This window comes from Thermobia domestica, chromosome 2 (assembly GCF_964235325.1).
Source record: "Thermobia domestica chromosome 2, izTheDome1.hap1.1, whole genome shotgun sequence".
In the NCBI taxonomy this organism is placed as follows: Eukaryota; Metazoa; Arthropoda; class Insecta; order Zygentoma; family Lepismatidae; genus Thermobia; species Thermobia domestica.
Window position 1 is genome coordinate 113,941,755 of NC_137455.1, and position 27,626 is coordinate 113,969,380.

At 35.8% G+C, this 27,626-nt stretch overlaps 1 protein-coding gene across 1 annotated transcript; it reads left to right on the plus strand.

Moving 5' to 3' along the window:
- The first annotated feature begins 14,209 nt into the window (after window positions 1–14,209).
- On the plus strand, window positions 14,210–14,722 carry LOC145679137 (protein CFDP2-like). Its single transcript, XM_081749730.1, has one exon. It carries the CDS (start codon window positions 14,210–14,212, stop codon window positions 14,720–14,722), a length of 513 nt encoding a protein of 170 aa, XP_081605856.1.
- The last annotated feature ends 12,904 nt before the right edge of the window (window positions 14,723–27,626 follow it).

Below are 27,626 nucleotides of genomic sequence, written 5' to 3' on the forward strand. Positions count from 1 at the left end.
TATTCGCAATATATTTTCTGTTTCTTTAACGTGCTTATATACTGCATTGTTCTCTGTTCTTAATCTTATATCGTCCTTACGTTGTTTTATTCTTTCTTCCATATCAAGTAGTATACGCAGTCACTAGAAACTTCATGCATTTTTTTCTACGATACATGCATTTTCCTCCTTTTGCTTTTCAATACCATATTATTTTCCTTTTCATGGTTTCCATTGTTCCCTCAACTCTTTCATCCTAATTCATCCATAATCATTTTGCATTTTCATTAAAAATAAAGAATGATAGGTTACATATATGACATACGTTTGAGGGTCATTCTCAGAAAAATCAGGAATTTCATTCCAGAAATTTTTAAAATTAAAATTTATTCAAATTTGTTGAAACGTGACTTCAAGGTAGGTCTTAGCGTAAGTAATAACACTGGTATAGTGGTTCAGATCAAACTTGGAAATTTTATTAGTTTTTGAAATTGTAAAAAAGGTCATGTCCACAGACGTGACGACCTGATCCACGGATGTGATACTTTGTTCTACAATTGTGACGATATAAGCCACAGACATAACACAAACAATAAAATAGTATTTAGACTATATAAATGTATTTCTTACTCTAGCCTACATGTAGAAAACTATTTTTCATAAACCCGCAACATATAAATATGGTCTAATGTAATTCTTCAATATGGTCTAATGTAATTGTTCTTGACACATCCACCTATAATATCGGGTGACCCTTTCCCATGTCCTTTCTACGAATAGTGCCAATGAAGGCTGTCAACCACCAGTTCCTTTGCTACGAAAGTAACAGCTAAGTAAAACATTTTCTTATTCCTATATTGTGTACTGGGTCCATCACTCAGAAAGTGGACTTTCGGGAGGTTAGGCACTTCTTTCTTGATTACTGCAAATACAGGTTTCAGGTGTGCACATATTGCTACAGGATCATGTCGTGTGCTTTCAGACAAAGTACAGATTGACTTGTGTTGGACGGATTCTTCTCTTGCAGTTTTGTAGTATATGACAACAGTATGAAGTGTGACCTGCTTCCTACAACCTCCAAAGTGTACGGATTGAACCTCTTCGCCATATTTACATTGATAATTTTCCGAGAAGTCGATGTGTACAAAATCTTCATCGTCAGCAAAGGACTTCTTAATACTGCTTGTAACATGAAACTGATGTTTAATGTTGGCTACATGTTGCCTATACTGTTTAAGAAGCATGGTAAACTTCAAAACCAGTTCACGCTTAGTACAGGTGATTATCTCTTTGCATGTCTTTTGTATGATTCGAGTTCCATCTTTAGTGACGAGATTTTCTCTTTTTTTTAACCCATTGCTCGTACTTAATTTCTTCATCTTCAAATTCACTAATAAGAATTGGACTATCGTTTGGGCAACATTCCAAACATGTTTTCTCCAGGCATTTGGTGTTTTTTTCACATGTTATGCTTTGCAATAGTTCATTAGGAGACTTTTCTGCAATCATTTCTAGTAACTTCATTTTTTTCACAACCATCCCAAAGTTACCACACAAATTACAGTTGCAAGTACTTCGCTTTTGACAATCCGGGGAAACTATCCAAAATGGGCGTTCACGACAGAACTGTTGGTAACTGAGATCTTTGTGTTCCGGGAATGAGGGTTATGAACTTTAGGTGTAAATTTTCATTGTGTCAGATAATAATCTCTTTTGCTGTTTCTGCTTTGATTTTGTTATTGTGTCCTTTTTCCCAGGGCTGTTGTCATCTTACTCAAGGAATGTTATTATGGCATTTTGAAGCTTTTGTTTCTGGAGATTTCTCGCTTTCCGAAGGCCAATTTTTGATTTCAACAGATTTTTAGAAGTCAAATAAGAAATAGTTTGGTAAAATCTGTACTTCTTGGATGATATTTCCTGTTATCATATTCACTAAATTCCTAAAAGTGGCTCTTTCTTGAAGTTCACAGCAATCTGTCTTTTTGCCACTGAGCCAAATGCAAGATGTCGACGAACTGTAGGTGGAACCTTTTGGCCATTGAGCATTTTTTTAAACTTTTTTCATTGGTGTGTCAGATTTTTTTGATAATACCCTATAGTACCTTTGTTTGTACTTGCTTACTTGTCTCTTCAATGACTTGTTCTCTTTTTTCACTTTTTCTAATTCATTTTTCAGCAATTTTCTATTTTTCCTCCTTTTTTACCGGCCACTTTCAACTCGTGAGCAACATGGTCTGTGTTCAGGTTCACTCTGTACAGGACTTTCAGGTGGTGTTCCAACAACTAATAGTGCCTGTTCCATTTGTTTTTTTTCCCTGTATTTTCTAGTCCGTTCATGCCAACCTTTCCTTATTTGTCCCTTTTCACGCCCGCTCATTTCACTAACTTTTTTCCTGGATGCTTTCTTTCTTTCCCTATCTTTCCTCTTAATTTCTTCATACTTCTAAGGGTCAGATTTTAATTTCTCCCTGGCATGCCTCATACTTAGCTTTTTCATGTCTCTTCTCTGTATTTCTTTCTCGGATTTCTTTTTTGATTTTTGATTTTTCATTTTTTTTTGCATCTTGCTTCAGTGTTCTCCATTTCAAGACTGGAAATATAAATAAGAAAAAATATTTAACATTTAGCATGTAAAAGCCACCATGGGGCTGCGTGGCTCAGTGGTAGAGCGTTCACCTTTCCTTCATGGCGTCCCTGGTTCGATCCCAGCTCGCGCTAAGTGAACTCTATGAAGAACAAACACCGTGTGCGTGGGTTTCCTCGGGGTTCTCCTGCTTCCTCCCACTTTCTTCATTCCACCATTTTCATTCATTTCTCATCATCACCGTCTCCTTTACTCTAACCGGCATAACAGTGTAATGTAAAACTCAAAAGATTTTATTTCATTTTCAAAAACCATTTAGCCTGAAAACAGAGCAATTCACTGAAAGTTATGATTTATGTCACCTCCTCCCGTACGGTAAAACCTATTATGAAAATTTAGTCGGATTAAGCTTTTCAATCCAAAGCTGAAAATTTTACACACGCGGTGTGTGGCATGATGGTGGCAAAAATCTGAGATTTTGCAGACATATTTATATACATGTATCAGTAGTATGTAGCAGTAAACATGACTACAATTCAAGATTCGTCACCCAGTGCCGGTGCTGCTAGAATAACTTTTTCTAGAATTATAAGCATTAACATGAATTTTTAAAAAATAGAGTAACTTTTGTTACGGTTTTTACTTCGTTACTGATGAAAGAAATCTTCATAGGCTATAATTGCTCTTAGTTTTTGGTTGCAAGATACTCTGTCTTTCTTTACATTTCAACCACAATGGTACGTTGTCACATCTGTGGACACGATGTCACGTCTATGGACAGGCTGTGTCCACGGATGTGATGTCCACAGACGTGACAAAACTTACATTCCTTTGTTTTAGACCATGTGCTTTTTGAGATTATGCTATGTATGTTGGGCATCAAAGCCTTTACACCTAATACTATTAATCCATTGAATTATTTTATGAAATTACGTTATTATTTGAAATCTACTTCCACCACAGACGTGATGCGGTGATCCTGACACTGTTACAAAAATGTCCAGAAAACTTAAAAAATAGCCAGAGAAATGACAAAGTTTGCACCTCCTTATGTTTCTCTGAATTAAATGGCTGCCTGGGGGCTGTTTACAAAGTATACACAGTATGGTGCTGCTACCTGGAGGTATTTAGTGACACTTTATTTTTTGTCCACAGACGTGACCTATTTCTATGGTTACAGCTATTAAACCTGAAATTCAGCGAGCATGAAAACTAAGTTTAATTTTACGGTCCCGAAAAACATTTTTCAAATGTTTCTTTAATCCAAAAATGTACGCTAACGACTTAGGTTTATGTTAATATGTGAAATATAAACCTGGAAACAAACAAAACAGTGAGTAGTGACAGTCCACAGACGTGAGAAATCACACTCTGTAGACAACATTTGAACAGTATAAAAATATGTTTATCTCAGTTTTCAGTTCATATGTTTTCTATGTTATATTCAGGTATTTTAATATTGAATTACTTTTTTAAAATCTTTAATTTTCATAATAAAAACCAGATACATAAATTCCTGATTTTTCTGAGAATGACCCTTGAATCTTATTTCAATAGGAATACAACTCATAACCGTTTTCCAAAAGAGCGATATATAGTGATTGTAACTTCCCCAAGTCACACAATTACATTATGGATAATTTTAAATTATATATATATATATATATATATATATATATATATATATATATATATATATATATATATATATATATACATATATATATATATACAGGGCGGTAGGTAACTCCACCGACAAACTTTGGGAGGTGATTCCTTATATAAAATGAAATAAAAACAGTTCTTATAAATATAAGTCGAAAAACTTCTCATTTCAAAGTTATGAACCGCCGAAAATTCGGAAAATCATGTTTCGAAACGCCCTTTCTTAGAAACTATAGGACCTATAATAAGCGGTTTAAGGAATTACACAGGAACTAGTATACAGACTATCTAAATATCCATGTTTTACCATCCTCCGTTATCGGCGAAACGAACGCGTTATTAGTATTTAAAGGAGTATCCCTATACCCAAATTTCCTTTTTTACAGTTAGTTCATATAAGGAATCACTTCCCAAAGTTTGCCGGTGGAGTTACCTACCACCCTGTATATACAGGCGCAGATCAAAGGGGGGCTATAGGGGCTATATCACCCCTTTGACGCTCAGGTATTCACTGGGTAAAATGGGCTTCAATCCTCCTTTACACTGGATCAAAAGGCAAACTATGGTTTAGCCCCTCCCTTTGATAATATCCTGTATCCGCCAAAATTTTGTCTTAAATAAGATTGGACCTCAAAGGAGGCGTTTGCAAATTGAAAGAACTTAATTTAATTTCATAGAATCTTCTTTCTCAACTCATTTTCATTAAAATTGCCTAGACATATAATATTCGAGTAACATCTTTGTATTAATTTAATATTAAAACTACTTAAAACGTACCTTACTTTCACATTAAGCTATCCTTTTTCTGTTATGTAAACTTTTGTTGTGAGATAAATGTGCTAAGAAGATTTTCTGTGCCTTCTTAGCTCACAATACAAAGGTTGCTAGAAATAATTAGAAACGTATTATCTATATAGGACAGTACAAATATACTATTACTTATAATTCGTTTGATGTTATTTGGTTTTTTTGATGTATAAACAATGAAGTAATTGCATTTTACTAACACTTATATTTCAGAGTAATGGACAATATTACAACATACCAAGAGTACATTATGGAATATAAGTATTTTATCGTAGCTGCTTTGTTTATGAGGGTAACTGGAGTACTCTTCCACAGTGACACCAGTGGTGATTTATATAAAAATATAGGGTGTAATGTTGCACAAATTTATTCTGATTATCATAAAGGAAAGAACACGGTAACTGTTATTCACAACAGGATTGCAATGATCAGTGTCATTATTCGCCAGATTCAACGACTATTTCCAACGTTTGTGTACAACGCTGAGTATTTAGGTAATCATAAAGAAATATCTGTAAAAGTACCAAAAAAGGAAATGTGTTTAATTGTTGTGGACAACATGAAATTCTTACACAATATAATAAGCAACAATATGGTAACTGTGTTATGTGGTAAAGGAGGAAAACATTTGATTGTACTTCTAAGTATGCAATTAGAAACATCAAACAATGAACTAAACGTATTAAGACTATATTGGCAGCGAAAGATGTTAAAAGTTGCTGTGCTATCTATTTATGAGTGTGTTCGTAAAACGGAATTTCCACAGTGTAATTTGTACAACAATGAGAATGTAATGCTTGTTACAACACACAATCCTTTTCTGAATGCGACGTATACTTGTACTGTTAGTTTAAGTAGTATTACAGATGCTAAGGATTGTGTACAACAAGTATTTTCTCCTTCCATCCTACGAAATTTACATGGGTACAATGTCAGTGCTTCTATAGTAAATTCTACACTTCTTCCTTTCTGGGCAGCACATAACACTTCTGGAATATTAAACTTTCGAGGCAGTATTGGTAAAATTCTTCAGTCTGTAATTAAGACCATGAATTTTACTTTAGTTCCATACGTAGTGTATAGCCCACAGAATGTGGGTAGAAAGATGCCAAACGGAACTTGGACCCATTTTATGGCGGATATAGTATCAAGTAAGGTTGATATTGGTTTGTTACCGTTGGTAATGCTTCATGCAAGATACGAGGCAGTGGGATTTACTGAATATCTTTGTGTCGTTACATATGCTTTTCTTACCCAAAAGGGTAAAGAATTGCCTAAATGGATGTCCGTTACTCTTCCTTTTGAATATTCAATTTGGATAGGGATCATAATAGCCTTTTTCGTCATGCAAACAGCTTGTCACGTACTCAAAAGGCATCAGATTAGAAATGGTTATAAATTTTTTGTCTCAAATGCATTGAGATTGTTTGGTATACTATTACAAGAGTCCGTGACACACCCATCTAATACATTTCTACGAATATTATATTTTTCTTGGGCTTATTTTAGCTTGATCATGGTCACAGTGTACCAAGGATCTCTGGTAAGTTTTCTTACATTACCACATCATCTCGATGATTTAAATACTATAGAAGATATTTTGCAATCAGAACTTCCAATCTTTGGTAATAGTGCGGCGAAAGGATTTGTAGGAGGAAGCACTGATCCAGCACTAAGAAAAATATATTCAAAGTTTCAAATAAGTGAATATCACAATAAACGTTTCCAAGAAGCTATAAATAATGGTACTAGTATAATATTGGGTGCGAAACCTATTTTGGAATATAGAGCCAATTTATTATATGGGTGCAGACGTTGTATACAGACGTTTCATTTCGCAACAGAGACCGTAGGGTTCATTTCAGTTGGATTTCCATGTCCCAAAGGCTCTCCTTATCTAAGAAGAATTAACTCGTTAATTGTTCGAAGTAAAGAAAGTGGATTATTTGAGAAGTGGAATACGGAGGTCTTAAGAAGTGCAGAGGATGATGCTTTTTGCGAAATGAGTTGCAGCACAAAAATGCTCGAAAGAATATCTTTAAGCCAGCTAAGTGGAGCGTTTTATGTCCTATTTTTTGGAAGTGCGATTGCTACTGTCTCACATATATGTGAACATTTAACTGTTCATTTATTACTCAAAGTAATATCAAGTATTTTCAAGCATGCATATTCCAATTTGATCCATTGATATACGAAGGTCATATCATAGATAACACAAGTATGGCAACACTGCGGAGTGGATAATGAAATTGAGGTAAACATATTGTCAGTTGAACTGAGGTCTTGAGGCAACAGGACTTCCGCTTATGCGGTCTCTAGTGAAGAAAATAGAGCTGTGAGAAGTGTTGAAAATGAGGCAGAAAATGTCGCCGCGGGTAATGTCTATTAAAGATCAGAATTTATACATAAAGATTGAAACTGTATATGACGACCCCATGCAAATCAATTCTCAGTGCCTCAGGAGAAGTTTGTGTTGAGACAACAGTAGCCCTTAGTGTAGTTTCTCCTAGGGTTACTCGTTTCCGTAGTGGTCGTGTGAGCATAAAATATAATCCAAGACAAGGAAGACAAGTCATCAACCGTTGAAAGAAGTGTCCCAGATGCACTTGAACTAGATAACCGTGAGAGATGTAAGGAACTTTCTGACATCATAGGAATTCCATCTGTGTCACTGTACCGAATTCTGACAAGTGATTTACAGAAGAGAAAAAGTGATGCCGGATGGGTCCTCATTTTTTGACTGCTAAACGGAATCAGACACATTTGGACAATGCAAGGGTGCTGCAACAAAAATTAACGTTAAAGGCGATGACTTTCTGTGTCACATTATTCTTATTGAGAAAACGTGGACTTTGAGCTGGAGTTGAAATCAAAATCCAACAAGAGGAGAATTGCATCTTCTCTAAGACCAAACAAGTTTTCCCAATCTCAATCAATGGTTAAACAAATGGTGATTTTTGCTTACGATCATGAACGTATTACCATAACGGAGAGAGTTCCATGTGGAAGAAGTGTCACCGTAGCGTATTATTTTTAATTCCTATTAAAACGTCGCAGACAAATGCGGAAAACCCGACCGCAGTTTGTTCAAGGCGGGCCCATTGCCCTCACAACCCTAATACTGTGCTTCAGAAGTTTCTCAAATACGGTTCGGAATGTTATCACATACTCCCTACAGTATGGAAGTGAGCCACCCATACTACGACCTGTTCCCAAAGTTGAAATAATGTGGGCGTGTACTTGGGTTTCCACGTCTGGAAGTGGTTTTTGCAGCCGTTACCAGAATCATTCGACAGTTTCAAAAATATGGCATCATTGATGGAATACAAAAGCTATCGAACGTTGGGATTCCGTCATTGCGAAGCAGAATATCACATTAAAGATCTGTACGTAGATCCTGTCTAAACCAATTAGTGTGCACTATTTGTGAAATGGCCTTCGTACTAATTAATGCAGATTTCTCTTTGACCTTCCCTCAAGAAAACGGCATTAATATATTTCATTCATACATACAGGGTGTTTCAAAACAACACCGACAACGTTTGGGAGCTGATTCCTGACACCAAGATAAGACAAAAAGTATAGACCAGCCTTGGTACACAGATGTTTCCTTTCGGAGTTATAGGCTGCCGAAAATCTAAAAAAATGAACTTCAAATGTCCATAGCTCCTATTGGACCTACCATAGTCGGGTCACGACTTCACTTAGGAACTAATATGGGCTCTATCCAAATATCCTAGTTTCAGAATTCTGCGGCACTTCCGCAATATTTATTATAGATGTAGTTTGTGAGTACTTCAAATTATGTGCCAATAGCCAAACCCCCTCTACAATAGCTGTTGCGTGAGTAGCTAAGGATTTTGAAACTTGTAATTTTGTGTAGAGCACATATTAGTTCCTTAGTAAAGGCTTGACCCAACTTGGGTAGGTCCCATATTTTTGAACTATGGGCCTTTAAGATTCATTTTTTTAGTGTTTTCGGTAGCCTATAACTCCGAAGGGAAGCATTTGTGCACCCAAGTTGGGGTGAGGAGTCACTTCCCAAACGTTATCGGTGTTGTTTTGAAACATCCTATATATATATATATATATATATATATATATATATATATATATATATATATATATATATATTTGGAAGAATAACAGTGATGAAATGTATATTCTCTTGCTTCTTCTATCCTTACTACTGGTTTAATATACCGAAGTTTGTGTGTGACAAGGTACATATTTACCTCTCCCTCTGTTAGAAGATTTAAAGCATTTAGGAGGCGAAATACCACACAATTTTCATTTTTCTTATTCCAGTTACTTAAATCTATTTTGAAATTTAAATATGATACGATTGTAGTATTACTGGTGAACTAATTAAAAATTAATGCAATCTGTGCGGTCGGAAATTAATTCGAAGGATTCTAGTATCAACACCAAAATGCTTTGTGAGAGCCATTTCTAGTGTCTACATGCATGGTTTGTGGAAGTTGATCATCTTTCCCTTAGAAAATACAATCTTGAAATAAATGGATGATTATTTTCACCATTCAGACTGCATTTTTAGGAAAACAACCTTACATGATGGTTGATACTATTCGGAACGCTTCATATGATATAGTGCAATTTATCTTTCTCTTTCTTCCTTTTTTCAATACTTCCGTTTCTATCTCTTTTGGAGTTTAAGTGTAATGCATTTTATATTTTATGTTGACATGATTACATGATAATAGATAATAATAATACGATAATCATTACTTGACATATCACGATCCCTTGTAAAAATATAATTTCAGTTTTGTTACACTAATTTAATAGTCTGTCTCTCGTTTTTTGTTATTAAATATATAAGGAGACTATATACGATACAATTTACATATTACTGTCTCATTATAGCAGATTTAAGTGTGATCCAGTTTAAATTTTTCTTTTGTCTTTATCAGTTATCACAATTGATTTAATATATTAGGGATTTTAAGTTTGATGTAGTTTCTAACTTGTATATACTGCAGTATTTTACAGGTATACGGACAAAATCTCGCGGCCGAAACATCGCCGCCCAAAATCTCGCCGGCCAAAACCTCGCGGGACAAAATCTCGCCGGGCCAAAACCTCGCGTGGCCAAAACCTCGCTGCCCAAAACCTCGCGGCACAAAATCTCGCCGGGCCAAAACCTCGCGTGGCCCAAACCTCGCCGCCCAAAACCTCGCGGGACAAAATCTCGCCGGGCCAATACCTCGCGTGGCCAAAACCTCGCCGCCCAAAACCTCGCGTGGCCAAAACCTCGCCGACCAAAACCTCGCGGGACAAAATCTCGCCGGGCCAAAACCTCGCCGCCCAAAATCTCGCCGTGCCAAAACCTCGCCGCGAATGAAACTTTTCTTTAAAATTTACCCAATGTGTTTCCTAATATGCAATTCCACATTACAAATAATAATAATAATAATAATAATAATAATAATAATAATAATAATAATAATAATAATAATAATAATAATATTAATAAGATACAAAACATCGTGTGCGTGGGCTTTCTCGGGTTATTCCCGTTTCCTCCCACTTTCTTTATTCGATCATTTCCTTCATCCTGGTCATCTACGTCTCCTTTAACCTATAGGACATAATCAAGGGACGTCGTAAAAACTCATATATTGTTTCATATTTTCATAAATATTATTAGATTTTTGTTAAAATTTTAAGTTTTTGGATGTTCCAAAGTTCACGAAACTAACCTCGTTAGTTGTCATTACTTTCCTTATGCAGACTTTCTTTCCCTATAACCAGTTTAAAAACATCCTGTCGCCCTACCTTCACATTGAAATCCTCTAATACAGAAATAGAATTTTCATATGGTATCACGGAACTTGGTCAAATACCCGTGATACTTCTTCTGAAACAGCGTCTTTTATACCATCATCCTTATCATCCGTTGGAACATTTACATTTTGCTCAGGCGAGATTTTGGGTATGGCGATATTTTGGGGCGCGAGGTTTTGGCCCGGCGAGATTTTGGCCCGCGAGGTTTTGGGTGGCGAGGTTTTGGCCCGGCGAGATTTTGGCCCGCGAGGTTTTGGGTGGCGAGGTTTTGGCCAGGCGAGGTTTTGGCCCCGCGAGATTTTGGCCCGCGACGTTTTGGGCGGCGAGGTTTTGGCCAGGCGGGGTTTTGGCCCTTCGAGATTTTGTCCCGCGAGGTTTTGGGCGGCGAGGTTTTGGCCAGGCGAGGTTTCGGCCTGGCGAGATTTTGGGCCGCGAGGTTTTGGGAGGCGAGGTTGTCGCCGCGAGGTTCTGGCCGCGAGGTTTTGTACCCAAACCTATTTTACATATAATATTGAAGTAATATACATAAGTATGTCTTATTAATTATTATGCTTTGTATCAATTCTTCTATAAGCAAGCTTTGTAAAAGGTAACTTTTTTCGCTAACTTGGAGCATTGGAAAATAGTCTAAAGCTCTATGGTTTCATGTCTACGATTTTTAAACTTGCCTAAAGCTCTAAAATGCCTTTCTCTTAAAAGCTTAGGCTCAAAAACCACCCGTTTACAAAACAAAAATTTATATTGAAACACTGTACTAATTGTGAAACCTATAATATAATATAAGGCATTTTATCATACTCAATTATAATAATAAGTAATATTTGTACATTACCAAATTTATAATAAAAGGCGTGGATGAAGAAAACCATCTCCCGTGTGCTAATTATTTCACTTAGTGCCCTAGCAAGGTAGTTTTAAAATTTCAGGACTTCTTGGCGTTCAGAATGGGCGAATGACTTCTTATGAAACAGTATGACACAACAGAAAGAATATAACAGGTGTTTTTCTGTGCAGAAGATTAGGCACGAATTATATGTAATAATGTTGTCATTAATTTCTAAACAGCCAGTTATAAGCATAAAAAAAAATATTAAAGCCTTGAACATAGCGCTATTTGTTGATAATTGAACAGTGTGTTTAGTTATATGACGTAAGGAAACGTGAAACTAATCAATTTATACTACCAACTCAGCTTGAATATAAAACTGTTTTTAAACAGCATTGATGACTTTTATCAGACAATACAGAGGAGATCTCACATTAATAGTAAAAACAAAACAAACAAACAAACAAAAAAAAAAAGACAAAGGACAAGAAAAATGGAGGATCTAACAATGATTAATAACTCAATTATAACAAATGAGGAAGGTAACAATTCCATCTACGAAGACAATCAGGGAGCAAACTTAAAGATTGATCTAACACATGCTTCAACGAAGACATATATCCAGGTATTAGGAAAAATAGAAAGAAAAAGTCGAAAGTCTTAGATGTCGTCACAGTGAATGGCCACAACGTAATAATATACTAGGAATGCAATGGATGTACCCGATTGCAATGAAATGAGCTGAGCGAGCTTAAACTACGTAATCATTCCTGGCCATTATGCAATAATAAATGCCATTTTTAATTGTTGACCAAAAAATCGCGTGAAAACGTTTTCCCCATGCTAAGTCTATGGAAGCGTTTTTCGGTGATTATTCCTCAATGGTACATCGGATTTTTTATTTCGACCTATGTTCTCACTCAGCACGACATACTCTATCAGCGTGCTAAGTTCGGTTGAGATCGGCCAAACGGTCTAGGAGGAAGCGTTTTTCGGTGATTATTCCTCCATGGTATATCGGATTTTTTATTTCGACCTATGTTGTCACTCACCACGACATACTCTATCAGCGTGCTAAGTTTGGTTGAGATCGGCCAAACGGTCTAGGAGGAGTTCGCGGACAACCAAACATCTAACCCGAGTATAAGAGTTTCGCTTCGCTCAGCTCAATTACGAGTATAAGAGCTTCGCTTCGCTCAGCTCAATTATAATGTCTTTGGAAATATTTGAGGAGAAATCCAATAAAAATCCAATAATAAAAGTAAAAAAAAAAATGAAAGTGTCAATGAATTTAAGTATTGTGGAGTTTGGAAGGAAACTTTTACAACCATGTAACATAAACCACACACACACACACACACATACACACACACACACACACACACACACACACACACACACAGAGACACCCACCCACACAATTGCTAATAAATTGTTAATAATCGCCACAAAGATTTTAAACCAGACAAAAGTTGTATAAAAATTATATAACAATTTTGTATTTTATAGTTTTATAGACTAATTTTATTGACAGTCATACAGTACTGTACAGGTATGTGGGACCACCGAATATTCATGAACATCGAACTTACAGAAATGATAATAAGAGTGCAATGAGTAATTTAGAAAAAGAACAAATAATATAATCAAAACAATCCCTGACGAAGGAAAACAATTACTTGCATATGAAGAACACACACATATGCAAATACTTAGGAAATGTATCAAGATCTATATTAAAAGAAATAAAATGACTATATTAATAGAAATATTAGTAGAAATATTTACAACAACAATGACGTTAAAAATTGCAAGAACGAAATGATAAAATGAGTGGCTAAATACTCACAAAGGCAGTAGAAGTGGAAGTATAACAAATAAATAAAAGAAAAAAGTAAGCATGGTTTAAGTAATTAGATACTATGATCAAAAATAGAGGCTCATCTGAACCTGCTGAGGATTAAAAGACAAGAGAAAGCCTAACAATTAACTAGTTTAATAGGTAAAAGTTGGATTTCGACAGCTTGATTTGTTGTAGAAATATTGAAAATCATCTCATATTGAAAAAATATAGTAAAAACATGTAACTTTACTTACTCAAACTATGCATGTGCTAATAATAATAATAATAATAATAATAATAATAATAATAATAATAATAATAATAATAATAATAATAATAAATATGTATTAAAATGTATATGATTTGGATATTTAATATAATGCCCCATTTTAGCAGCTGTTAGGAAATATGTGCCGACAAATATTAAAAACAAAATTCTACTTAAAATAAAAATTAATATTTATTGTTCTTTCACAACTGCATACTCCTGATTTATTATAAACTTGTCAACTTATAATTTATGGGATATGTTCCGCTTTTGTCTCTGTTCACATGAGAACCCTATTGCTGTAATAGTTCAAAAAATCTAATTTCTCATAATTGAAAATATACTGAAGAACGTTTATGAAACAGCTTCTAAAATGTAAGGAAACGATTGCTGTTACAGTGTGGAAAACTGGAAAACCTGAAGAAGAAAATGGAATGCATGAAGATAGATATCTTAGGAATCAGCGAAGTTAGATGGCCTGATGGAGGAGACATGCGGAACGGAGACTTCAGAATGATTTACTCAGGAGCAGCCGGTACAGTCGGAGCCGGTTTCGTCTTGAATAAGAAGATAGGGCAGAAAGTTATAGGCAGCTGGAGGTACAATAAAACGATAGTAATTTTGAAGATAGCAACACAAACGAGGAATATGACGATAATTCAAGTATATATGCCTACATCAAGCTCCAAAGATGACGAAGTGGAAGAAATATATGAGCAAATAGAAGATGTATTGATGAAAGTTCAAGACCAGGAAAATTTAATCATCATGGGTAACTGGAAGGCAGTAGTCGGCGAAGGCAAAGAAGAGAATGAAACTGCGAGTTTTGGTCTAGGAGAAAGGAATGCTAGAGGCTCAAGACTAGTTGAGTTCTGCAAAAGCCATTATCTGACTGTAACAAATATTCTTTCCGAACAACCACTAAGAAGAAGATACACATGAGCAAGGCCAGTAGACAAAGAAAGATTACAAATGGACTATATACTTGTCCGACAAACCTTTAGAAATCAAGTGAAGAACAGTAAGTTACCCAGGTGCAGACATTGACACAGACCATAATTTAGTTTTGATGAAGAACGAGCTCCCACTAACGAAAAAAGAGTGGTAGCACCAAACAAAGAGTGGAACACAGTCAAGCTAAGAAGGGATGAAAACATGAAAAGGGAATTTGCAACTGCAACAGACAAAGAGACATCTAAGGTGGGTGATGACATCAACTCAAAATGGGAAGCCATGAAAGCTGGGATTAAAAAGAACAGCCGACAATCACATAGGAAGAAAAACCAGAATCCAATATAAACCATGGATAACAGGAGAAATATTGGAAATGATTGAGAAAAGAAGACGTTCAAGATAATAAACAAAGAAGAGGAATGCAGAAGGTGCAAAAATCACATCAATAGAGAAGTAAAGAAGGACAGAGGAAACTGAATAAACAACTTGTGCAAGAAAATTGAGGAAAATGTAGTCAAAGGCAATACAGAAACACCATATAGAAGGGTTAGGAAACAGTTCGGTGAGAAAATGAAACGCACAGACATTATCATACACAAGGACGGGACAGTGCTAATAGAAGAGGGGCAGATAACAAGAAGATGGAAGGAATACATTGGAGAACTCTACAAAGGAGACAGAGTGAAGGAAAAAGAGATAAAGGAGGAAGAAGTCAATGAAAATGAATTAGGACCAACAATTTTACAGAGCGAATTTGACAATGCTTTGGAGAAAATGCAACATGGTAAAGTCCCAGGAATAGGCCAAATACAGACGGAAGTGATTAATAATCTCGGAATAGCAGCAAAGAAGAAACAACTCAATCTTATTAATGACATGTATATCTGTGGAAAAATACCAAGAGGCTTATAGAAAAGCACATTGGCCCCTATCCCGAAGAGAAAAGGAGCACGGAAATGTGCAGAACACAGAAGGTTAAGTTTGGTTTACCATGCATCAAAAATACTGTGCAAAACTATCACACAACGAATAGAAGGGAAAATCGAAGAACGGCTATCGGAGGTCCTGTTTGGATTCAGGATTTTAAAGGGCTTAACTGATGGAATACTGAGTTAACGGTTGATTTTGAAACAGCACATGAGAATAAACAAAATAATTTGATAGCATTTGTAGATATAGAAAAAGCTTTTGACTACGCAGATTGGAGGCGTTGAAGAATCTGAAAGGAGATTACAGAAACAGAAGAAAAATATACAAACTTTACAGGAACCAGACAGCTGTTATCGGAAGAGATCAGAAGGAAGCAATAATAAGTAAAGGAGTAAGGCAAGGATGTGGACTTTAACCTCTCCTGTTCAACGTCTATATAGAAGAGGTTATGAAAAAATTCTTTGATAAAAACGAGAAAGGCATAAATGTAAATGGCCAGGTTTTCAGCACAATAAGATTTGCTGATGACATAGCACTGATAGCGGAGAACGAAAAGTACTTGCAGGAAGCACTTTCAAACTTGAACGACCAACTGGAAAAACATGCAAAATCAAGATAAATAAGAAGAAAACCAAAGTGATAAAGTGCAAAAGAAGAGGACAGGAAGGTGTAAACGTATTGCTAGATGGTGAAAAATCGAGGACGTTAAGACGTTCACCTATTTAAAAAGTCTAATATCCTCGGACGGAAGAAGTGAAAAAGACGTAAGTTCCAGTATAACACAGTTTGAACAAGCATTCAATAAGAAAAGAGTATTCCTAACATCAAGACATGTGTCGTTGGATGTTCAAAAACGATTTAGTAACACTCTGATATAGATCGTGGCGCTTTACGGACCAGAGAAATGAATATTGAGAAAAGCTGAAAATCCAAGCTGGAAGCATTTGATATGTGGTGTTGGCGCAGAATGCTACGTTTATCATGGACCAAAGGAAAATGAATGAAGACGTACTAAATGAAGGTTATGAAGGACGACAGATCATGGTGATAGTAGGAAAAAGAAGAAACAGCACGATTGGCCATCTTATTCGGAACTCGAATTCGAGCACCGTTCTGATAGAGGGAAAGGTAGAAGGAAAACCATGAAGAGGAAGATCAAGGATAGAATTTCTAGATGCAGTTACGAAGAAGAGACCTTATCAAAGAATGAAGCAGTTCTCCTAAAGGAGAGAAAAGTTTTAAAATCTTCATGTTGTCCAGCAACCTATGGTTGAGGTAAACAAGAAGAATAATAAGAAGTAAAATATTGTGCAGTGCTCAGAAATACAGCCATTCCACTTGGTGAAATAGGGAATTAAAATGATATTATCCATGAATCTCGTTTGTTCCTTTTCGGTACTCTCAAAATTCAATTTCTGTCTACTAAAATATATTTGAACTGCAAAATTAAAACCTCCGGAACGTTATATCTAGTTTAATTTAATTTTGAAGAATATTTCAACCAACATATTGCTTCAGCTGTTCAAGACTCACTAATCAGCAAACAGATGAAAGAAGTTATGTCAATGATGATATAATAGCCTATCTGCTCACAAGAATTAAGCGGTACTTTTGCACTTGAGGTATTTTGTTTTCAGTTCTTTTATTTAGTAGATTTTCTTCCACAACTTCAGTTTAACATTTCGTCTTAGACTTTAGTAATTATACTTCAGGCAAATAACAGACTTACGTCTGCTAACAGCACCAAAATTCCTAAATATATACAAGAATCTAAATTCAGTACTACTGTGTTCTATTTTAAAACATTATAGACTACTTATTCTCATCCCCAGGCGTTCTGAAAATTAGGTTTCATACCTTTGTTTCCATGACAACGTTACATTAAAGTATATGGAAACTAAACATATACAAAACTAGTGATATAATCCTTTTATTTTTAATAGCCATCGAGTGACGCGTACGACAATATTAAAATAACATAAATTCACATGATTAACATGAAGTATTTCCTTATGCATTTTGATGGTAAGAAACTTGATCATTAGTATAATTACGCCCATATATCAGCTAGGTAAGTAACAAGCCCAACTAATTGACGTGAACAAAAACTTCAATTGGAAAAATTAATTTCATTAAAAAAAGATTAACACTATTAGAAAATTAAAAATAAGATTCCATCAGACTATTGTTAGACTTTCGTTCTTTTGTACAGGATATCTCCCGTTGCCGTTTAAATAAACATTTAGCCACATTAGTACTGCTGACGGGGATGGGGAGTGTGGAATTCTGTGATGCAAAAATAATAATAAGGGATCGAAATTAGTTATTAACATATTGTTTTCAAGGTCTTCAAATTCATTGGAGATATTACCTATATCATATACTATAGGTCTACGTTTATCATCGTTAAGCATCCCTAGAGTGGTGGGAAGGGGTGGAGATGTAAAAGTAATTGAAAACGACCGATATTAGGGTCACATTCATAGTTCTCGATGTTCCTGAGATTAATAATGACACAGCGATAGCGTTAAGGTGGAATTTCAGCCCCTTTCGGCATGAAAGTGCCGCGGTGGCTCAGTGGTAGAGCGTTCACCTCTGGTGCTTGGGGTCCCGGGTTCGATCCCAGCCCCCGCCAAATGAACTTTGTGGTGGACAAACACCGTGTGCGTGGGTTTTCTCAGAGTTTTCCCGTTTCCTCCCACTTTCTTCATTCCACCATTTCATTCATTACTCATCATCACCGTCTCCTTTAGCCTAACCGGTATAACCGTGGGACGTAAAACTTAGATTTCATTTCATTCCTTTTGGCAGGAAAGGTGAGAAGGGGTGAAAAATAAAATGTCTCAAATGACAGAGATAATTGTAAAATCCGTAGTTTGGGATCATCAAGCTATTAGAGAACAATTGTGATGACATTTAATTCCAAGATTAGGTATGAACGAGTATGCCAGCTGGATTGGAAGTTTATAGGGGCATTACAAAAGCATTACTCGCACATCTATGTTTTCAGGGTCCTGAAATGAATAATGATTCAGAGTGGCGGTTAAGTGCACGTTCGTCCCCATCCCTTGGATAGGGGAGATGAAAATAAAATGTGAAAAATGACTGAGGTTTGTGGTTAGTTTTATGGTTAGGAGAACGTCCAATCCGTTTGAAATTAATTTTCGAAGACAGTGAAAACCAACTCCAAGCTGAATTTTTACAATTGTATTAAACGCGTATTTGATTAACGAAGTTCTTGTGGCAGTAGGGTGTTTCAATTTTTATGCCAAAACTATTGTAACTTCTGTATTTTCATCATTACATTCTGATTGAAATAAATATTCTAATTGCGGAGGAGATTCAAATATTTCCCATAAACCTATTCTCCCCGTGCGAAGAATGGGCATTTAAACTGGTGTTTAATTTTCTATACATCTTAATAGGTAATTTCCAAGTTCATTCGAACATAGATTTTCTTTATCACAGGTTTTAATGCATTCTATTTTTGTCATCTGGTCATAAAGCTGTACTGGCCGTGTGCATTATTAGTCTGGAGGAAAAACCCTACTTTTGGACCAAACCAAAAATTTCAGTATGTCAAATCTTTTTCAGCGGTTTTTACCTCATTTGATGGTGTTGAATCTGAATCGTCCGGGTGTACAAATCTACACCTTGATCATTTTGAGTAATTCAAGATGGCGGCCAATATGGCGACTGTAAAATGATAGGAATATTTTTGAAATTTTATCAAGATGGGTATCAAATTATATGTTTTTTTTGGGTTGCAGATTCCCATAATAATATGAAATTGATACAGATCGAAATATTCAATATGGCGCCCAATATGGCGGGTGCAAAAGAAGTTTATGTTGTCATTTCTGAAACCTATTTTTTAAAAAAATATTTACTGACATGAGTAATAATAAATCGCAAATATCTTAATTTGTGCTCACAGATAACAGAATTTTCATAGAATTTAGGAAAAATATATCAGAAACAAAATAAGAGATATTTAAAAGCAAAGCATTTAGTTTCACCAAAATAGTAGTTATACTCCATAAATCTGGTTTCAAAAATGAATGTAGCTTTTCTTTATAATTTAAATATTAATACTGCAATTTGCTATAATTCTCTACCTAACTTTATTCAAAGTCTGAGGTCAATTGGAGTACTTTTCCATGTTTGGAGGTTTGAGTGTGTCGCTATAAATGTTTTACTCTCTCAGATTTGTGTGTTATTATTCGACTAATGGATAACCAGTGTAAGACGAAGGGTCTATTAGTGTCGGTTGCTCTAGAACGCTGCAGAAGCGCGGCAAGATAAACTGAGTGAAGCTATTGCCAGACAAGTTGCTGAGGACAGTAGCCTTAGATTCTTTTGTCATAAAAATTGTATATCGTCATATACATCGAAAGATATATATAGAATAGAAATATAAATATCGAATATAGAAAGCGTTCCAGTTTAGAAAACGATGCAGGGCCTACTCAATCTAGAAAACGTTCTCGTCGTTCAGGTCCATTTGAATTCAAAACAAACTGTTTTTTTTTTTGTGGTGAAGCTTGCCCACTCTATCCTGATTCCAAAAACCCAAGAAGATGGCCACCTGCTAATAAATGCAGAACCGCAGATTGAGGTATCAATATCAAAACATTCAAAGAGACTATTGTTGATATTTGCAAAAATCGAAGCGATCAATGGGCTGAAGAAGTGAGTTTGCCTGTACTTTCAGTTATTTCTGATTTACATGCGGCTGATGCAGTTTATCATCGAGATTGTTACAAGAAGTTCATGGGAAAAAGGGCAGTGATGGTAGCTGCTGCGAGAAGTGAAAAGCAAGGTGAAGAAGAAGTTGTTGATGAAGCTTTTGAAGAGGTTGTCGCAAGCATGAAGCTAGACCAGTCCCGGATATGGTCATCAGTTCAAGTGTATGAAATCTACACATCTAATTCAGGAATAACTTTAACTCGTGTAAAGAAGCTTACAGAAGTAATCAGCGATCTTATCCTGATTTCTGCAAAGGGTTATGCAAATTTATTAGTGTTTAGAAAAACAGCTGTTACATTGCTGAACCTAACAGAAGACAATGATGATGATGATGAGGCACGGAGGAAAGTTGTGAGGCGGATATCTGACGAAACAAAGGCACTGCGTAAATCCAACAAAGTAAGTTACACCACGAGAATAAGTACAGGTGTTGCCAAGGACGAAGTTAGTCCCATTGATCAGCTGAAGAACATGAAGTATGATCTCCCTTCCATTTTGATCGGAAACATGGTGAGAAGTATGATAAACATTGCCACACGTCACTTCAAATCGGGTTATGAGTATGTGTTCGTGAAAAGTATCTTATAGAGCTAATGCACGACTTCAAAGTATGCGCATCGTGTGATGAGGTATTACGCTTCAAAGGAAGTGCTGCTAGTGCAACTATTCAGACTGGCTCAAACGGTAGATCACCTACCTCTTGCAGTGGACTAGTGCAGGTTATTGCAGATAACTTTGATGCCAATATTTCCTCACAAAATGGACTGAAATCCACACACGCAATGGCCTTGTTAATTGCATATCCTTATCAAAATGAAACTGAAAATACTGTAGAATGCATCCCTCGTTTACAACGCACAGAAATGAACTACAAGGATTATGAAACACCTATTCATATCTATAAAAGACCGAAAACACCTCCAATGCCTCAATCAGATTCAATGCGTTTGGTACCATCTCTGAAGATATTGGCCACATAGACCACTTCACTGGCAAGAGCAAGAGAAGTAGATTATGAATTCATTTTGAAAATTATAACCGATCCCTCAACACCAGAGTGTAATGGTTTTAACATGTCATTTGGGAATATCCTGAACGATCAAGGACGTTATACTACGACTAGGTAGCATGCACTTGCTAATGAGTTTCGTTGGAAGCATCGGAACATTAATGTCTGGCAGTGGCCTACAACAAATAATGCACTCTGCTTTTGGAGGTACCAGCAGAATGTTGTCAGGTAAAACGTTTCCTCAGAATGTGAGAGCATTACGTCTGGTTATTGAAGAGTTATTTCGACCACTTATCTCTAGTACACGTCTTCAGAACTATGATGATGTGATGACATTACTGGAAGAAAGAGCAAAGAGCAGCCGAAACTCCAAACTTTGGTTGAATGTTGTCATTAAACCTGTTTTCATTATGATGCCTTACGTACGTGCAGAGAGAGAAGGTGATTTTCCGTTACATTTAGTTGCTGTAAGGTTGACGTTACCATATTTTGTTTCTGCTGGTTACGTTAATTACGCTAGATATGGTCTTCTTTATATGGGGTCAATGGAGCTACTTCCGAATGAAATACTAGAACGATTTATGAAAGGCGAACATGTTCTGCGTCACAAACCAGGTATCTGAAATTCTATATCGTCAGACATGTTCATTGAGAATACATTTATGCGTTATGGCCATGGACCAGGAGGAATAATCGGACTTACAATAAATCCATCAGCAGTGAAGCGATGGGCTTTCAGCGTTCGCACATGCAGTCGTTTAGTAAATGACATTTATGTCATGAGAGACTGGACGAGGTATGGAAATAACTAAGCATAAGGAAGAAATAACATATCGAGTAAAAGGAGATGCTGCAGACGCAATTAAGTTAAAGGATCTCATTGTATAGATCCTCTGAAGACCGATGATCACCCAAAAACTATTGTGAATATTGTGCCAGAGAAAATTTGTTCCCAGAAAGTGAATGTTGATAATGCTGTTGAGATAGGTGAGAAGGTGTTGTGATCTTACGAAGAAAAACCACCAACTGGTTTTCACGATCCAATCTCAACAACGATTCGTAATATTTCCTGCGATGACGTCAAAAGAACTGCTAGTATTGGTGTCATTGACACAGAACTCTTGTACACGCGTGCAATGTGTCTCAAATCTACAAGAGATATTGATGCTAAAGGAGTAATTTCATATGAGCTTGCCGCTGTCCCCACATCTTTGTTTGATGAATATGGGACTCCCAGGTTATGCAAAAGTAAGTCAATAATAAACAAATATTACAGGTAGAGAAGTCTATGAGATCGTACAAGCACGACGATGCTATCGTACTTGATGGTTGTGGTGTTTTGTGGGTGAACAACTGGCCATCTAACGGAACTGTTCTTGACTTCATAAAATTGTATCGGTCATATGTGCTTGAAAAAATGAACAAATGCAACGTGTACTTGATATTTGACAAATACAAGGAGTACAGCACCAAAGGAGGAATAAGAAGCGTCAGAACAGGATCAACATGTAGCAGGTATCACAAATTGTCTTTCAACACATCTTTGCCCTCCCTACAAGTTGTGCTGAATGTTACAAAGAATAAGGAGCAACTAGTACAGCTGATTAGCAAGTATCTAATAACACAAAGGTTGCCATCAGATTCTACCAAAAGCCTACTCATCACTCGACCAGAAGATGTTACTACAGAAATAACTGCTGATTGTATCAAGGAACGTCCAGATATGAAAAACACTCACGAAGAGGCTGATGTCATAATTATCACACAAGTAGTGATGGTATCCAATCAGCTGGACAGTAATTGTACAATAAATATAATTAGTTATGACACTGATGTTCTTCTCCTCCTGATGCACCACTACCACACACAAAGAACTTACTTGTAACATTTTTATGGAGGCAACTCAAAGCCAGAGAGGAGTTATTGACATTGTGTCCAAACGGCGTGATATTGTTTCAAACTTACTAGCACTTCATTCTCTTTCTGGCTGCGATACAGTTCCTACCCTTTATGGCATTGGAAAGCAGAAGGCAATGAAAGTACTACAAAGTGGGGAAGAGCTTCAAAAGCTTGGAAATAAGACATCACTACTCGAAGATATGATTCAGGAGGCAACTGAGTTTGTAGCTTCTTGTTATGGTAGTAGGATAGCTGGCCCTACAATGTCTGATGTCAGAAGAGATGTCTGGCTGAAGAAATTGTCAAAGAAGACTGCCGTACATATGCCGAAATTGCAGAGCTTGCCACCAACTACGGAGGCATTCTTTGAAAATGTAAAAAGAGCTCATTTTCAGGGTTGTATTTGGAAACAAGCAGATAAACCAGGCCCACCAGACATGGATCCGGCACATTTTGGGTGGTATCGTGATGAGCTGAACAAAACATTGGAACCAGTTACTGTACCACCGGCAACAGTGATGGCACCGAAAGACATCTTGAAGATGATGAGTTGCGGCTGGTCTTCTGAAAACATGTGTAAAGAACGTTGTGGCCGTGTGGCAAATTATAATAGCTGCACTGACTTCTGCAATTGTGAAGCCTCTAAACGATGCCAGAATATCTTCACACGTCAAAATACTAGGAATCTAGAAGACGAAAACATGGATACTTTTTCTGACAAATATTGACAAGTGACTGATCTGTGATATTTATTATTTTGTTGCGGAGTAACATAGAAACATCGGCATTTTGTATTGTACATGTACATATTTCGCATTATTGTGGCCAGCAACATAAGTCTCGATTAAGAAATCGTCGAGGAAAAAGGTATAAGAAAATCTTCAAACGTAAGCTTGTGTTGTTTGTTTTCTTTTGCACACAGAAAGGAATGGTTTTGTAAATAAATATAAAGAAGCCCAAACTGCGGAAAAAATGTTCCAGAGCGCAAACAAGGTGAGTTGCAGTGACGGAGAAAGCATCAACACCCAATCTAAAACTTCAGTATATCAGATATTGTTGTAAGTATGTACCTAGCTCGAGGGTCGCGAATCTGAATATTCCATATTGATTATATTGATTTCTATCATTTTCATAAGATTTTTGAAGTAACTATTGATATCCGCAACCCAAAAAAGCATATAATTCGATACCCATATCGATACAATACTCCAAAAATATTCTCGTCAATTTTACGGCCGCCATATTGGGTGCCATATTGAATATCTCGATTTGTATAAATTTCATAACATTTTTTATATTATTATTATAATATGCAACCCAAGAAACATAATTTGATACCCACCTTGATAAAATACACAAAAATATTCCTATCAATTTTACAGCCGCCATCTTGAATTACTCAAAACGCTCAATGTGTACATTTGTACAACCGGCAAATTCAGATTCAGCACCCTCAAATTAGGTAAAAGTCACCGAGAAACATTAGACATACTGAAATTTTTAGTTTCAATCGATTTCCTCCAGAGTATATTTACTGGTCTAGCAATAAGAAACTAATTTTGAACTTAGTTTATTTTCTCGATAATTTCACTCCATAATTTACAGCTCTACCGAGCAGTTGCGTAAATTCAGGTTTTTCTGGGGAATGGAAGGTTGGCAAGACTCTCCGATATTCATAGTTTAATATTTACCATTACTATGTTAACATAGTTTTGACTAAAATGCATATAGACATCTCAAAATCGGAAGGGGGGGGGTTGCCACACTGTTCTTACCAAATGACATTCTAGTTACCAAATGTTTAAGATTTCAAAACAGGAAACTCATTATATATGTGATTACCAATGATACTCATTTTAAATTTAATCTCCACCTCTGTTAGGTGGAAATAATGTTGGTACCACGCTATAATAGAAGTTTAACAAAAAAAATAACTCAAACCTAACATTTTTGTTACGATAAAAATAATGTTTTTAATAACTCAAAGCAAGTAAGTTATAAAATAAAGTATGCTAAAATGGTTAGATAAACAATTACGGTCCTGGTAATTTAATATTTAAACCTACACATTTATTAAGTTCACCTTTCTTATAGATCTGTAGAATACATTTCGAACGCTAACACTGAGGGCAACACGTGAAGTTCCGGCAACCGTAGCTATGTTTCTACTAGCTGCAAGTGCAGTCAATTACACCTGTGGGGAGGAGAACACTGATACATGCAAATCTGCTCAACTCTTTTCCGATGAACTCCTGGTACAATCCCTTGCCATGTGATTCTGTAGAGCACATCATGTTCACTATTTTTCTCACGTCTACTTATATTTTCCCGCCACACTTTTATTTCCACCAAATTTACAAATTATTGTCTGCTTGCTGCAGTTTAAAGGACATAAACGTTGCACATAAAACTAAAAATTCATTCATTGATTTCTACAAATCAGCAAACACTTAATATTGACAGGAGATTTAGTATAACAATGATTACTGATTTCATTTGAAAACGAAAGCGTAAAATTTAGCATGTTCATGCAAATGTTTTGTAGACAAGACCTAAATTTCTTTTCGAGTCATGCGTTATATGATTGTGCACAGACTAAGGAAGATGGCGATCATGACAAGGTTGATAATGGTTAAATGACGAAAGTGTAGGAAATTGGGAACCTTTGAAGAAACTTACGCATATGGTGTTTGCGTACAAGAAAGCCCACTTGGCGGGAGATGAGATTGAACCAGGGACCCCACATGTCAGGTGTAAAATATCTATTACTGAGCCACCGCAGCCTCATTGCTGATATTGTGTTACTATTTACTATAATGGCTATATTTAGAATATTGAAATGTTAGTGTTAGATTGAAAAGTAGTCAAAAGATATCATGCGCAAAATGTATGTATTCTGAAATTTAATATTAGTAATTAAAATAATACGTTGTAAATTAATATTAACAAGAATGAATAAACTTGAAAAATATATTTATAAATAAATGGGTGACTGGTAGTACAATAATAATCCAAAGTCCGTTTTGACATAATTCAAATGTAACTTTTGGCAGATATGAGACAAGTGCATTTCATAATTCAGAAATGTTGTAAGATATAGAAAGAAGTTCTAAGGGACAAATGCAACTTTATTATTACCAACTGTGGTTGATAATTTAATCAAAAGCTGTGAGGTTGTGCTGTTTTTCTCCCATAGGAACATTCATCTACCAAAAAATTAGAAATTGTTCAATTAGCACAAAATATACAATTTATTATATTTACAAGGGTATTTAGTAAGTGAACAATACATATATTTTGACAAATAAAACACATTATTAGACAATGACAGATACGCTAGAATAAAATTGGATTAAAAGAGTTCAGTAAGAAAAGATGACGAATAATAAGACTTTCAGTTCCTTTTTATGCAGTTTCATAAAATGTTTTTGGCATTGTTGTTAAGGTTTGTATCCTTAAAACTTGATCCTAAATGTTTACAGTTGAAACAAACACGCACTTGAAGTACCCTAAATCCAAACTTGGAGTTTTCATTGAAAAACGTAAAGTAGAACTCTTCAATAATATCATTCTCCATTTCGAAATATCTGTTGATAAAATCACTGTGAAGTATTTTCACAATGTTAAGTACCTGGTTCCAGTAACTTAATTTTTAAAAACTAAACATGTAGGCTAAGAAAATTGAGGTTCAATTGTACTATTTGACAATAACGGGGATGTATCTCATCACCACCTTGGAAATTATTCGTGGGAATTATATGAGACAAGCGTTACTTGTATTAAAATATTCCGAGGTCCTTAATGCAGCTAAAATATTCAATAAGCAGGCTTGTATTTAAATAGAACGTAAATGTAATTTTTAATGAATAGTACAGAAGAAACAGGATAGCTTAATCGTTAAGGATTTGAATAATTTAAAGTTTAGTCTCATACTAAAGAGTCCGACTAACATATGTTTCCTGCAGTAACCAGGCCTTTAGTATGACGCTAATCGTAAGTCAAAACGACTCTGCATAAGGCGAAAAGTGTCTTAAGGGGGCTGTCCGTATTTGGGGTCAGAATTTTCAATTTTTGGAAAGTATCATTTTCAGAATCTATGGTCTTTGAAGTTCCATTTCTGGAAGTTTCGTGTCCGTAAAACATTAGGTTCCTTTTGAGAAATGCAAATTATTGTGTACTCCCGTTGTATTTTCAGGCTTAAATATATCTACTTTCAGTTTCGACGTTCATTCCAGGTCGTTTGATCATCACACTCGTCTTTAATGATGTAGTGAATATATTTTTTGCTTTGTCTTTTCGAAAATA